Source organism: Silurus meridionalis, chromosome 13, assembly GCF_014805685.1.
Source record: "Silurus meridionalis isolate SWU-2019-XX chromosome 13, ASM1480568v1, whole genome shotgun sequence".
NCBI classification, from domain to species: Eukaryota; Metazoa; Chordata; class Actinopteri; order Siluriformes; family Siluridae; genus Silurus; species Silurus meridionalis.
In genome coordinates, this window is record NC_060896.1 from 22,917,041 (window position 1) to 22,931,967 (window position 14,927).

Below are 14,927 nucleotides of genomic sequence, written 5' to 3' on the forward strand. Positions count from 1 at the left end.
TTTTCAAAGGTGTTTTTTTTAATTGTCTGAACACAAAGGGGGAAAGGTCAAAATCATTTTTTATTTAGATCCTTCATGGTTGTAACCCATCCGAACGTGGACTAAATGGTTTCTCAGTTAAAAGCAAAAGGATGATTTGCATAAGAATGATGGGAACTGCATGAGCACTGTGTAGGAAAGAAAAACTGTTTATCTTCTAGTGTTGATTTATGATCTGAGACCATAAACAAAATCGTGACGGAGAATATTTTTGCTTGTATAATTACAATTATGTAGTTATTATTTATGAAAGCAAAATGTCTGTATGTACAACCCACTTTTCATTTTGCATATATATTTACTGGCACCTTGGGCTGTCTTAATTTTCTGTTCTTTCAAGGTTTTTTCCTAGACGGAAAATTATGAACAATCTGCAAATATAAATCACCTCAATCTTTCCGAAAAACATAAAAATAATGTACTAAAATAAAAATAATAACCAACATAATCGAAATATTCTATGCACGTATACATTGTTCATTTAGGATTCAGCCCAACATTGACATTTCATTGTCACATTTATTTAGGCAGAATTAAGACATACTTGAAAATTTATTTGTACATTTCCTGTTCAAGCTTTATTACTGTAAATAAAACAAAATCTACAGAAGTTATCACGACTTTCTCTATCTACTTTTAAAAAAATCATCATATTTTAAATTGCATGGCTTATGAGACTGATAAAATTTTTTAACCCCAAATGTGTTTATTTGTAAATTATTATATAATAAAGCATTTCTAAATAATTCTAAATATCTGTGCATGACGTCAAATAAATTTATTTTTGCATTCTGTGACATTATGGGATTGTCATGTGTTTCTATTATATATTTTTCTTACTTTGGATTACCAATTAAACGTATTATTATTTGTAATTGCACTTATTATGTATATGATGCCTTCAAAATCCTCCAATTTATTTCCAAGCAGGCCTAGGAGTCGATTCTCAAATGAGTCGACTCTTCTATTACAACCATCGGAATTTAAGAGTCGACTACGTAGCACACCGAATAGACGTATAACAGATGCATAATTTTATTCAAATTTCAAATTTTATTTCACACCATCTACTCTTCTGTGTCTCTGTGTGTAGAATGACTTAAATTACAGTATGAAATAAATGAAAGTTTTGCAAATTCACGAGCGACTCCCTAGACTCAAAATGCCATGCAGCCCTCTTGAGCCCCAAACTCCGCCTAATTATGACTCACTGATCACGTGACGCAAAAAAAAAAGAGGAAAAAAAAAGTTTCATGTCCTGCCCCAAAAAAAGTTAGGAAGAACTTCAGAGAGAAAAAAAAGTTTGGGGAGTGAAAGCGCAGTGATTTTTTTTCCTCCAGAAGTTGCTTTGCAGATGTCTCTGAAATCCGTGCTGCGTTCACTGGAGAAGATCTCCAGCTTTCTTGCATCTTAAACTTCTTTATTTTGTGTTTGGAAAGTTTTATTCCTGGAAGTTTTTGGAATTTTTTTTTTCGAGATCGGGAAAGTTGGGGAAGATATGCGCGTTTCCAGACTGGTCAGTGTCTCCTGGCCAAGCGGAAAACTATTTCTTTTCTCCAGGCTTGGATAGCGAGATCACTGCAGGGTTTGGATCAGTAATCGAGACCCGCTGATGAGTTTAGAGCCGCTCCGAGTCACGCAGTTCGGACTTCCTGCGCTCATTTGACGCGTCTTTCGGCGCAAATAAGTGATTACTCTGCTTTTTTTTAACCTTTTTGGGGACTTTGCTTTTTTTAATTCGAAATCATGGACCCGAGTCAGCACAACCCCCCCGCAGGACACCAGGTGGTCCACGTCCGTGGAGACTCCGAGACCGATCTGGAGGCGCTTTTTAACGCGGTGATGAACCCCAAAGGCGCCGCTGTGCCTCCATCTGTCCCCATGAGGATGAGGAAGCTGCCAGACTCCTTCTTCAAACCACCCGAGCCCAAATCCCACTCCAGACAGGTAACACCCATGAGAAGCACACTTACACACCAAGAAGACATCTATAATCTACATGACCTCTTGTGTGTGCGCCCTTGAAGACACCTTTATTCCTACCTTTAGTGTTGTGTTACAATTATTGATTCTGTACATGCATTGTTTCTACACACATTCAACATTATAACACACTTTTGCAAGTCTATAATACGCGTGTTAACACTTCACACACACGCATCTTCCACTCATGGCCTGGCAATCAACATATTCTTCTGAATAAATGATCTATTCGAACACCGTTGGAGAGAAATCTGTGTTATATCCATATCTCCAAAAAGTTTTTTTTTTCCTCCTTCCTCAAAGCAACACAAACTCCTTGAATCGGTGCGCATGCGCATCCGCTCCTTTAATCACTGTGCTTCAATCCCAAGTGGCCCCCTTCTTTTCTATATACAATACACTCGCAAATCACAAACGCATTATATAAAATAACACAATATATATAAAAAAAAACCCTCTTCAACACGAATGCATCGCAAAATCTTCTCGCCCTTGAACGCACCCTACTTCTTAATTATTTTTTTTTATTCAATTAATGTGTTGTGTGCCTCTTATTGTAACAGTTATTTCCTAAATTATAATGTAAATTCGTGCTTTTCTGATATGTTATCAATGTAAACATGTTTAAAGGGTCAGATTTGTGTATCAGGTTCTTTTTTTTTCCCCCAGCAGGGCAACACCAAACTCCTTAACTTAGCGCGCATGCGCAGTAGCTGCAGCTCTTCTCTTCATAATCACTGTGGTTTGATCCCAAATGGTTTCCCACTTGATGCATGAAGGGCGCTCGCTGTAGTAGACGCAGGATATAAAATGACGTCTTTTACACCCTGTCTAGTGCACTAGATGTTTAATCAGGGATTGTTTCAGGGATACAGAGTTGTTTGAGTTTCCCCAGGCCAGGCCTCTTGTGTTTCCTGTCCTACTCCTACCAGGACTTTCAGACTATCTAAAAAAAAAAATATATATATATATAAATGAATGCACTAGATTTAATTTAGAATCTCATCATCAGATCCTGGCTGTTCATGTTATAAATCATGTGACTGACCCGCTGATCTGGTACACATCCGTTCTTTCCCATCTTAATCCTTTGCAATAGTAGTGTGACTCATGCTGTCTTGTGAGTCACTTCACTTTACCCTTTTTTTTTTTTTTTTTTTTTTGGGGCAAATGAATGGCCCACTATCTGCTTATGACATTAAGTTCCCAATCTCAGTTGTAAGCACTGATTATATGCGTTCTATGCATTTTTCTTTAAGGCGAGCACAGATGCAGGCACAGCTGGTACACTCACTCCACAGCACATCAGAGCGCACTCCTCGCCTGCTTCCCTGCAGCTGAGCGCCGTCACTTCAGGCTCCATGAGTACCCTGACCCCAGCAGGCACCTCCCCTCAGCACCTGCGCCAGCCCTCGTACGAGATCTCAGATGATGTGCCCCTGCCTCCAGGCTGGGAGATGGCTAAAACTCCGTCTGGCCAGCGATACTTCCTTAAGTAAGTTATTTACAGACACAAGTTTATGTTTTATCTGATTTTGCAGGCATTGTGCTCACTTCCTGATGAGTATTGTAAGTACTTGCTATTAGGGCTGGGCAGTGTTGTGTTATGATATGATGGTTGTAAAACAACTGCACCGTGTGTTATTGTAGGTCTATGCACATTTCTAGCAAACCTAAATGCAAAAATCGATTTATCGGCTGTGTTCTAGGTAACAATAATATTGATGCAATTATTATTCAACTATAAGTAATATGCAGTCTGAATTTGTGTAGTTTGAACTGTTGTTGTTGCTTTTTTTTCCTTGCTTAACCAAGCTCATACAAAAACTCTTATAAGACTGTATACAATGTCACCCATAATTACTTAAAAGTAAAATAAATCCAGTTCAAACACAAAGGTAGGAAAGTCCCAGCAGTGATTTTTCTTTTGGCAGAACCGTAATCACTAAGGTTGAAGTGATTCAGTGTGGGTTGGGCTTTCAGGTGTATTTGTGTTCGAGTGAGTGTGAGGGAGAGTAAATTTAAAAGCTGAACTTTTGCTGAAATGAACTTTTCCCATGATTCAACTTACATTCGCACTCACAATCCATATTGCAATAACTCCTTGATTAAAATCATCCATCCTTTAGTTTTTTTGTTTCAAATCCTGAGATAACAGAAAACTGGCTTTTCCCAGAAATACACACCCGTTTATATTTGTTCACAATCACCAGCACTAGAAGACGGAGGTTTTGACGCTGCCTGGTGAACCGGACAGAATCTGTCATGTGAGTGAGAAATGCTGCTTACTCAGAAGAGCTGCACAATGCGGTGATTAATCGGTATCATGACATCGGCGCACTCCGAAGGCTTGAGCATAATTAAGTATCGTGGAGGCAACATCTGCAGGGCTTGCGTAAAGTCGAAACCAACTTTTTGCGGTTTTGATTTTTAATGTAATCCATCTTGGAATCGCAGTGAGGGAAGCCCCAGCTCAAAATGCGATTTATTTGTGGAAATCAACCGGTTGTCACCTTGAGACACAGGATGCGTGTCAATGACTTGACAGGCCATGTTTATTGTCCCGTTTCCACTAATCTCAAAAGTGCCACTCGAGTTTTCTGTTTCGTTGGCATGATCCAGGATATTTTCATTGTTGTTGATCAAGTGGATTTGGGTCAGTCCCAGAATTACCAACTCAAGCTTTGTCCTTCTCCCACATACACAGTATAAAAAGGAACGAAATGTCGTTACTAACGGACCATAGACTGTGTAAACGAGTAAACGTGAAACAAAAATGAACAGTAAACAATAAATATAACATGTAAGGTGTGATAAATATGGGGTGGATGTGATGGATTGAGGCTGAAATGTAAGTAATGTAAGAAACAAGAGTAAAGTAAATTGAGTGCAAAGTCAGAGGTGAACCAATGACTAATGTGCACATTTAACAGAATAAACGGATGTAAACCGAAAACCACAATGTTTGATCAGAAAGTTGCCTCATTATTGGCTTTTTTGATATTATATTCTCTGTCTGTCTATCCATATATCTATTTTAACCCGATCCAGTTTCTTCTTCTACTAATTTTCATCCATTTTGTGTGGCTGCGACTGCCTGAAGATTTGCAGTGCCCTCCCTATGAACTTCCCCATAATAATTCCTACAGCAAACCTCCATTTCAGAGTGCAGCGGATGTGGACGGCCTTAAAAACTCTTTGGATGCGTGATCTGCTACTGTTCTAAACGTGTTACGTTACTACCTCGATTGCACATTGCTCGTTTGCCACAGAACGCTCCCTTTCTTTCAGACGTATTCTCTTCAAAAGCAATGTAATGATTAGTAAGATCGTCAAAGATTTGAAGCAAAAAACTTTCTCAGAAAAGAAAAAGAAGAAGAAAAAGAAAAAGGGTGGGACTTGTCTTTTTTTTTGTACAAATATGTACATCATAAAAGTGATATTTTTTTTCCCTTTTTAATTTAAATGGTTGATTTGAATAATGAAGATTGTTTTGACTGGGTTATCATACCCTGGAAATCTCCAGCCATAACACCCGTACATAATCATAATCGCACTACATATTATGATCGCAGCACGTAGCTGTAAAGCTGCAGTGTTTATGATCTTAGCGCTGTGTGAACAATTGGACAATAATTAGACCGCAAGTTTAATTATTGTCCATCCCAGTCAACAATCCAGCAGTGGTGCGTTTCATTGTTGTTTGCCCCAAAATCCATTTAGTGTACAGGTGACTGAGTGTTGTGATCCGAAATGTTGAGTGTTAACAGGAATACAGGCTACTTTGAAAGAACTCAAGTCTTCTAGTATCTGTAAACACACAGCTGCATTGCGATAGGTCAGATTTTTCCTGCTAGCCTCGGTGCTCAGGCTTCCTGTGTGTGTGTGTGTGTGTGTGTGTGTGTGTGTGTGTGTGTGTGTGTGTGTGTGTGTGTGTGTGTGTGTGTGTGGAGGGGAGGATCATGTTTCAGATGGGAACAAAGGACCAGTGTAGCTGCAAGAGTGAGTGCAGGATAGAGAGGCCTGCTAAACTCATCTGGACATGGGTTGTGGCAGAAACACTTATCTTTTTTCATATTTTTTTTTACATAAAAACACAGGTTGTTGCATTTTTTTTTGAGCAGTATTATCTTTTATAAAAGTTTATTGCCTTCTTTATTTTCCCCAACCGAAGGGTCCGGCGGTGTGCAGAACATCTCTGCAGGACGTCCGCTCTTATTTATGTTATTTTGCACGTAAAGTTAATCGGCGGTTTGCAAATTTGGCGAGCCATCTGACCAGCCGGTTCTGGCCGTACATGATTACTCTCAGATTTACTGGGATACAAAGGAGAGCTTTTGAAGCCCAGATGTTTGGAGGAGAAACATCTGGAGGACATCTGCTTCGTTTGGAGTAGTTCTTTTAAACAGGGGGAAAAGGGGGGTTAAAAAAAAAAAAGAGAACAAAACTAATGTCTGGATCTTTTCCCAAGTCTTAATGCACCAGACAATGAATAGAGTTTAATGTCTGCTCGAGAATGGTGTATATGAGAAAATCGAGAGGCAACCATTTTTAAAAGGGTCTCTCAAGAATGGACCCATACACACACTTGGGGAGTCCCCAGTCTGTGTGTGGGCATTGTTTGATCTCTATACACTGTCTCTTTGGGTGTCTGAATGCACAAGTGAGCGTCACAGGGCTGAGCAAGCCCCCGTGTGTGTCTGCACCCCCCCCTCTGTTCTCTGTTCTCCTTCTTTTGTTTGGGGTTTGAGAGAGACGGGAGCTGCGTTTTCTTCATCTCTCTGTTTGGCGTTGACCTCGGCTCTGTTTGTGCTTCACTTTCCCACAGGGCACCGATTTGGTTTGTCATTAGCTTTGACGTTTTTCCTCAGAGTCTGCACCCATGTGACCCGATTGAAACTGGAAAGGGGAGAAAGGGATGGATAAAGTGTTTGGTTTTTTTTTGTTTTGTTGTTTTAAAGAGGGGGGGGAAATGATCACATCACGATACTTGGTCTGTAATACATTTTTTTTTAACATGCAAACAAAATTCATTCAACAGTCAGGAAAAAATAAGCAATAGGAATCCAACTCACAATCTCTTAACGGTGCTACTGCCATCATTAACCAGGTGTCAAAATTGACCGCACTTAATGTGGATGGGACGCTGTACTCTGTATTCCCTGTCCACCAGAGCGACCCAATTCAACCGTGGGCATCAGTGAGCTCATGTATTTGGTTGAGGGGCGAGTGCATTGTTCTCTGAAGGTGTTACATTGCCCTATGATGCAGCAGTTTATGACTGTGCCAAGTTTGACCTTTTGTGTCTTGGCAGGAGCACGTGTTTGTCCCAAACATGCCTAATTGGTATTTGTGGGAATTGCAAAGGCCATGGCCAATTTTTGTTTCAAAAATTATTTTGTTTTTGTTGACTAAAAACGCTCTCCAAACTGAATCCATTTAAAAACTCGCATTGTAGTCTGTGAAAACGGAGGCTTTCGAAAATTGACACGTTTTTTTGTCATTGCCGCGATGTTTCTTAGACCTAGGAAGTAAATAAAAGGCAGGGGGAAATAACGATGGTTTTGCTCATGCGCAGTACTTAAGCGTAAGACATTTCAGTGTGGGTGAGCAACGAAAATGCTGTTTTCAAATTTATCCAGATTAATGTCGATGTGAAAGGATCAATACTAACAAATGGAGAAATAAATAATATATAGTTTTGTATATATTATTTATTGACTGCATTTTATAATATTTTTATAACATTTTTATAATATCTTTTCATATTAAAACTTTATCATATTAAAATTTGATAATAGTTTTATCTTAGACAGTTAATAATAATGAAGTCTGTATTATTGTGCCACTTCTCTTAAAATCACATGTCCTGAGGAGTTTTATTCCTCTTGTAAGTCAGTCAGGGCAGTTTGTCCTGTATAAACGTATGAGTAATGCATTACTGTTACTATTGGTCATTTGCTTTGTTCCTGTTATCACTTAATTTATAGGAGCTATAATTTAACTAAGCAGCCTGCCTTTTTTGACATTTTCGCAAGAAGTTTATTCATGGAATTATTTACCCACAGCTTGTTGTCTTCCAGAGAAACACGAAACTTCTCCATCATGAAGTTGGCAGAAAACCTGCTCATTTTTAAACAGAATGCAGAAAACAAAAGTAAAAAGTTTACAAAGTTCTTGTATGTGTTGTCACTATAGAAACGATCAGACGATTGTTTGAGCACATGTAATCGTATTTTCTTAATTTGCAGTCAGATATTTTATCGTTTATAACCTTCATCGAAACTCGATCATTTATCAACATTGTGTGTGTGTGTGTGTGTGTGTTTGTGCCTGCACGCTCCTCTTTGATGTCTGTACACCATTCAGGAAGAACTATTTGTAGCTCGGCCGCGTGTGAGTCACGCAGCTTCAGTGACTCGGATCAGGGCTGCCAGCTTTCCGTTTCAGCATGAATGAAGTGCGGTTTGTGACGCAGCCTTGACGCAGGGTCAACAGTGTACGAGTGATTCAGAGGAAAGAAACAAAAAGATAGAGAGCGGTTTAGCTGTGGATAGTGTTGTCACCTCAGCTCCAGGTTCCATGGTTCGATCCTGAGCTTAGCTTATGAGCTGGAGTTCCAACTGTTCTTTTTGTGTCTGTCTGGATTCTTCTTAAAACCCACTAGTAGGTGGGTTGGTGACTCTTAATTGACGTTATCATTATGAAATGTGTGCGCATTGTAGCATGTATTCGCCCAGCATCCAATTTAGGGTGTAATTCTATTAAGATATAGAAATGAGTTAATGAATTTTTGAAACATTTTGACCAATTAATAAAATAAATATAATTAGCAGTCAACATCTGAACTTTTGGCATACAGTATTACTATTGTTTGGCAGATAGAAGGGGAGGATAAAATATTAAAAGGTAACTTACTCCTACAGTCTCTCCAAAATCAATTACAATCAGAACTGAATTTATTTATTTTGTACAATTAGCATGGTGGTGTCTACGAGCATTCAAGGGTTTTGTTTGGGTGTCTGTTCTTGCAAGGATTTCCTTGTTAACAGCATCAGTGAGTTTGCTGTTGATTTGTCAGTACACACAAGTTAATATATTTGGATTAAAGCGTAGGTCAAAGGTCAATGTTTCCTCTGATTTGATGCCAATTTCAGTGGTAATTCTCTCTGTGATTGAGATTAGACACCCGTCAAATACTTGGGACCTTTGGATGCCGAGATTATAGCACCTGTATAACGTAATAATCAGCTGTGCGTTTCTGTTTGCCTGAAAGAGATAAGGGGAAGTGGATTATCAGCTTCCATTCTTCTTCTTCTCTCTCTCTCTTTTCCCCTTTCTCCCCCACTTGTCTGCCAGCTTCCATTATAAACCCCATTGAAGACAAGGGTGGGAAAAGGTCAACACAACATGTTGACCTGTTCCTTTTTCTACCCCTTTTTTCCCCAAGCAGTTTGCAGTGAGCTTTGATTTATCCCAGGGGGCAGGCAGGGGGGCTTCACCTTGTTTAATTCTCGTCTGCCTGTTTAGAGACCGTTTTGGGTGGGAAGAGTTGGACCCCCTCTCTCCCTATCTTGGAAAAAAAAAGAAGGGAAAATGGCTTCTTAGGGCAAAAGTGCCCAGAGCAGGGTCATAAACTAATGGAGGGCCCTAATTTAGAGACTTTGGTCAAATAGACGGTTTAATCAGGGCATAAGTTGTCTTATTAAAACCAGAGCAGACCATTCTGATGGGAATCAGGCGTGCCCCCAAAACCCCCACCTCAAAACAGTTCTGCTGTTAATCAGTCCACAAAGGTGTGCCTTGTACAAGATGTTCCTTGATGCAACAGGCTAAATAAGGCCAAAACACAAGAGTTTCTAGCCTCGGTGTGACCATATGAAACGGATAAAAGCAGAAAATAATTGTTAATGAGCACCCAGGCCAAGATCCAAGCAAACAAAGTGAAGCTTTTAAAATATTTAGCTTTGAGGATCTGCCATGTTGTAAAGACTGGAAGATGATGCTTACTGAAAGCTTGAGTGCTCCGTCATGTAGGTGAGGATGACGTAGCTGTGGAGGGTAAACTGTGAGGGGAGTGTTTTAATTAGCATGACGTGGTGATCTTTTACCCATTAGGCCACCAGCGCTGTGGCCACAAGTGTCATAAAACTAAAACGGACCCCTTATTTCCTTTTTGAGTCGTTAACATTTGGACATTTTGCTCATTGAGGAAATGCAAAAGCAAGCAAATCGGGAAAAGGTTTGAGTGTTGCTTGGAGGATTCCCTGCTGGTTCGATTTTTTTCATTTTTTAAAGTCAGACCGCGTTATTTAGAGCTTCATCACAAATGGTTTGCCTTGAGCTGTAAACACAGACATGCACACTGAGGTGAAGTAAAGTTTGCGATGCTGCCAGAGGCAACGAAACAAAGATTTCTTAGTAAAGTTACTATCCCTAATACTCACACCATGAATTCACCATTAAAAAAACAAGCAATCTTACTAATCAAAATCCTCTGAGACACTTAAAGATCGGGTTTCGCCAGGTCCTTTTTTCCAAATTTCTTGCCTTAGATTCCCATTCTTGTTTGACAGGATGTGGTCTGCTTCTCTTGAACCAGTCTGAGCTCTATCATCAACAAGGCATTTCTGATTTAAAAACTGCTGCTTGTTTTTTGTTTTTCGCACCATTATGTGTAAACTTTAGAGACTGTTGTATATGGGGGTGGAAGGATCAGTGGTTTGTAAACCTTTGGCAATGATTTTGCTGCAGATTATTTATTTGGATGCTGCTAACTATTTATTTTATGCACTGCTCTAACTACATATAATTGGCTGGTTAATTGGATGAGTCGCCAGTTGCACACGTTTTTATTAAAGTGTCCAGTGAGCATATATTCCTTGCGATTGTAGCAAATTTACAACTTCTTTTACACTTTTGGTTAGACTCAGTAATAGTACACCATGTTCACCATACGGCAGCATAATGACTAAAAGCTGAAAGCTGTGTGGTCGGTTACTGATAGTTAAACCATCTGCACTTCTCTCCACGGCTCCATTTGGAACTTGTTTGTGTGGCCACTTAAACGAGGGAGTGTTAGGTTGTTAATGCAAATGGGACCAGAGTAAACAAAATCTTAGACCAACCACCCGCTCAACTACTACCACAAAAACTCTAGGACAACGTTGGCTTCATGGTTCTGTGACGTCTGTGATAAAAGAAAAGTGTTCCCTAAAGCTACATCAGTCTTTGTAGTGTGGTCTCTGTCTCTGTACAGCTGATCATGAATGTTGTTTGATGTAAATTTTGCATACATTTCCCATTGATGATAAAAGTTTCATTTGCCAAAGCCACCTTGAGAAGGAGTCTAAGAGAACAAAACTTTCTTTATTGTAGGAATGGTGTTAGTCTCTTTTTTTGTATGGAGCGAAACTAACCAATCTGCCTTAAATGTATATGGAAGAAGGCAGTTAGCGTGTTCCTTTGGCGTTTAAGAGTCCTGTGATGTAGAACAAGCATCAGTTTGAAATGCTGGCTGGATTCACATGCTTGGCTGTAAGTACATTCTAGCTCCTTCAACCTCCCTAAATGTTAGATGTCATGTGACCAGGAAGAGTGGGAAATGACCAAACGGCCAGGAAAATGGGGTAACAGTTTGATTTCCTGGGCTTCACTATGGACATTAATTTGATATTGAATTATGTTAACATGTGCAAAAGACACCTATTTTTCTGACAGTGATACTCATAGTTTCTGGCACGTGGTGTTCTGTAGAAAGGGTTATCCCAAATAGCAACATTTTCCATTACAAATGCTTTCTATATCTTCCAAGTTTGGCAAAACTTGCTCTTTATTCTAGACCAAGCTTTCTCTATTATCAATGCGAAGGCGATTTCCCGCTCCTCCATCTCTCCAACCTTTAAGACTCACCCAGTGTGTGATGCCAGCCCACCTTCAAAGGGGACCCTAATTTGGGCGAGGGGTCAGAGGGTCATGTGGTAATCTCTGTTGATAATGTCCTGCTGATGGAAACCTGGGATTTTCTGTACCTCATTAGATGGCATGTTCGGAAAAGGAAAGCCTTGTTCCTCAAAGAGCTTTATGAAGGGAGAGTCTTCACAGAAGCTGGGAGAAATCGTTGGCTTCGTCTGTCCACAGTGCCTATTACATGCTCTGTTATTTTCCTCTGATTCACAGATGAGCAGAACACAGAGGTCAGAATGGTTGAGGGCTGTTTTAAATCATTGTGAGTCAGTATCAGATGAGAACAGTTCTTAATTAAAAGTGAGTGATCCGCTCTGGTCTGACATGGACACAGCTTCTGATAGAGGGATGAGTGAGTCAGTAAAGCTCACGGTCTACCTAATTAAAAGGTCTTTTTTCAGTTGTTTGGAGTAAATTGAAAGTTATTTCTAGCGGGTTGGGAATCCACCCCCTCCCTCCCCCCAATAACACCCCCATAACCCCACCCACTCTGCCCCTTTCTGTTATAAATAACAGCAGCACAATAAACAGGATCCTGATAATTGGGCCATCAATCAGAGCTGTGTTTAGCGCCTGGGTGGGTCCAGTCCCAATCCTGTGAGTTTACTACCCCCCACAATCCCCTAGAGCTCCCAGTGCTTACTGATTTCCTTAGCAAAGGCCATGGTGATGACATCTGGAAAGAAGACCTAAAAAAAGACCCCCCTTTTTACATCACCACTGCTCTAGGGTTTGATCTCTCACTCCATCTCCGTTTGAGACAGTTGTGGGGTCAAGGTTCTCTTTCCGCCTCCCACTTGCTCTTTTCAAGGCATGTGAAAAGAGAAACAGACCACACATCTTTGCTGCGTTGATATGGTACTGACATCGTGTAGTTGAAGAAACGGTTATGAAACTTGTGCTACCCATCAGTTTCTGTACTTTGCATAAGATGTTGTGAAATATAACCAGCTTTAATGCACCCCTTAAATATAATCTTAAATAGAAGCACTTGGATGGGTGGTACTGGGAAAGAAATCTGAAAGACAATACCTCTATTAAACATTTCTCTTGGAATGACAAGCCAAAGAATCATTCAAGGTGCAGGATACATCTATGACAATTGCATGTCAAAATGAAAGTGTACAGCATTCTGGGTGGACATTTTGGGGTTTATAATTGGTAGTTGTGCATTGGGTGACGTAGCACACGGTTTATTTGTCTTAGTTCACTGTTCGCATTTGACAAGTTGCTATCCTGTATGGTCAAGTGCATGGTGTAATGTCTTAAGATTATAGTGCACAATATCAAACGCAGCCATTAGTCTTTATTAATCTATTGTGTATTGAGACCCAGGAAAAATTCTCTGCAGCTCTTTAGTCATCTCCATTCACCTGTCATTACCCATGCTTTGTGAAAATGCAGAAATGTTGAACAAAAATGTGTGGCATTACACGTGAGCCTCTAATATCGTTAATCTCAAGAATGGACTGCGTTAACCGAAGAATAATTTACCTGGTATTTTTACACAAAAATTCAATAGATTAATCAAAATTTACTAACTACTAACAAAACATTAACAACACTGTGTGACACATTTGCTTTCCACTCACTGCCTGAACATAAGAAAATGGCTGAATGTGTACTGGAAATATTAACCATAGCCCCCCCTCCAACCACTCAAAAAAGCACTGCTGCCATAGATGTTAGTTTGCAGTATCTGAACAGACAGAACCGTCTGCTATAACTCCCAAAGAATGACTAGAACTAGTTTCTCAATCACCGAAAGTAAAAAAAAAAAATATATCCTTGACTACTCGAATTGACGTTGACAAAAGATTCGTAGCACAAGACCGGTTTAAAAATAACCCGTAGTTGTCGAGGAAAGAGCAGGGTGTCCCAATTCCAGAAGCTTAGAAAGCAGGATAAGCACTTCTATACATCCACGTGTCTCTATTGTTTCTGTTGGATTGGATCCAGTTTGCCTCCCTTTTCCCGGTACTTTCCCAAACTCACTTGCTCTGGGAAAGTGTCGTGTCGAGGTTCTGAATTGCTCGGGGTCTGCCGGAGAACAGAAGAGAAACTGCTTGGGCTTGCAGGCCAGGATAGTGAGACAACGATAAAGGTTTTGGCCTGGACCCCTGCATTTGCGAGTACAATAACACATTGTGTTGTGTAACATGTGCATGGGTAGGATTTTGTTTTTCAGCCTTTTATTAGTTAGATTCAAGGTTTGGCTTGAAACGCTGAAGTGTTTCGGGGGTGAAGAAAAAGGGGCAAATTTGAGCATTATGTAATTTTAGGAAGCCAGAATTATATGGTTGGCTGAGTTCAGGGACTCGAGTGTCTCGTACATTGCAGTCCCTGTGAGGGCCTCTGTCTGGGCTGTTTGGCGCTTGAGAGACAGCGGTTTACACGTCTAATATGGAGCTATGTCTGCACACTCTGTGTGTGTGTGTGTGTGTGTGTGTGTGTGTGTGTGTGTGTGTGTGTGTGTGTGTGTGTGCATGCGCGTATGCTCCTAGGACTAATAAAGCCCACCTGTGCAAGTTTGCTTGCTTCTATGTTAACCCTGAAATCCAAGAGAGATCTCAACACACAACATCCTGTGCACCAATTAAAACTAACACACACACACACACTCTCTAACTCTCTTCTCCCATCCTCCTTTTTCCCTCCCTCTGTCCCTCTCACCCTTCCTCCCTCTCTCCCTGTCCGTCATAGTTTCCAGCAGCCGCGGAAGGGGGAGGGTCGGGGTGACACAGAGTGTAACAGGACCACAGCGGTCCATTCAGCTGGAGGAGTTCTGAGGGATTGCTTCCGTGCTTGTTGTTTTCTTCTTCTTCTTTTTTTTTTAACCCCTGATGATCATCCCTCCCCCATGACCCTCCTCAAGAGGCCCCTGGTCACCCTCATGTGTAGCAGGCTGGGTCGTTTTTCTGGCTCGGTGTATGTGTGTG

The 14,927-nt window shown here is 40.5% G+C and overlaps 1 protein-coding gene across 2 annotated transcripts in view; it reads left to right on the forward strand.

The window, feature by feature from the left end:
• The first annotated feature begins 1,303 nt into the window (after positions 1 to 1,303).
• yap1 (Yes1 associated transcriptional regulator) overlaps positions 1,304 to 14,927 on the forward strand; it is a 32,117-nt gene continuing 18,493 nt past the window's right edge. Inside the window, exons 1-2 of one of the 2 annotated variants that reach the window (XM_046865019.1) lie at positions 1,304 to 1,986; positions 3,282 to 3,517. In XM_046865019.1, coding sequence (XP_046720975.1) covers positions 1,786 to 1,986; positions 3,282 to 3,517 — 437 coding nt within the window. In that variant the 5' untranslated portion in view covers positions 1,304 to 1,785. The remainder of the gene's footprint in view (positions 1,987 to 3,281; positions 3,518 to 14,927) is intronic. The other variant, XM_046865018.1, reaches the window with a different exon arrangement.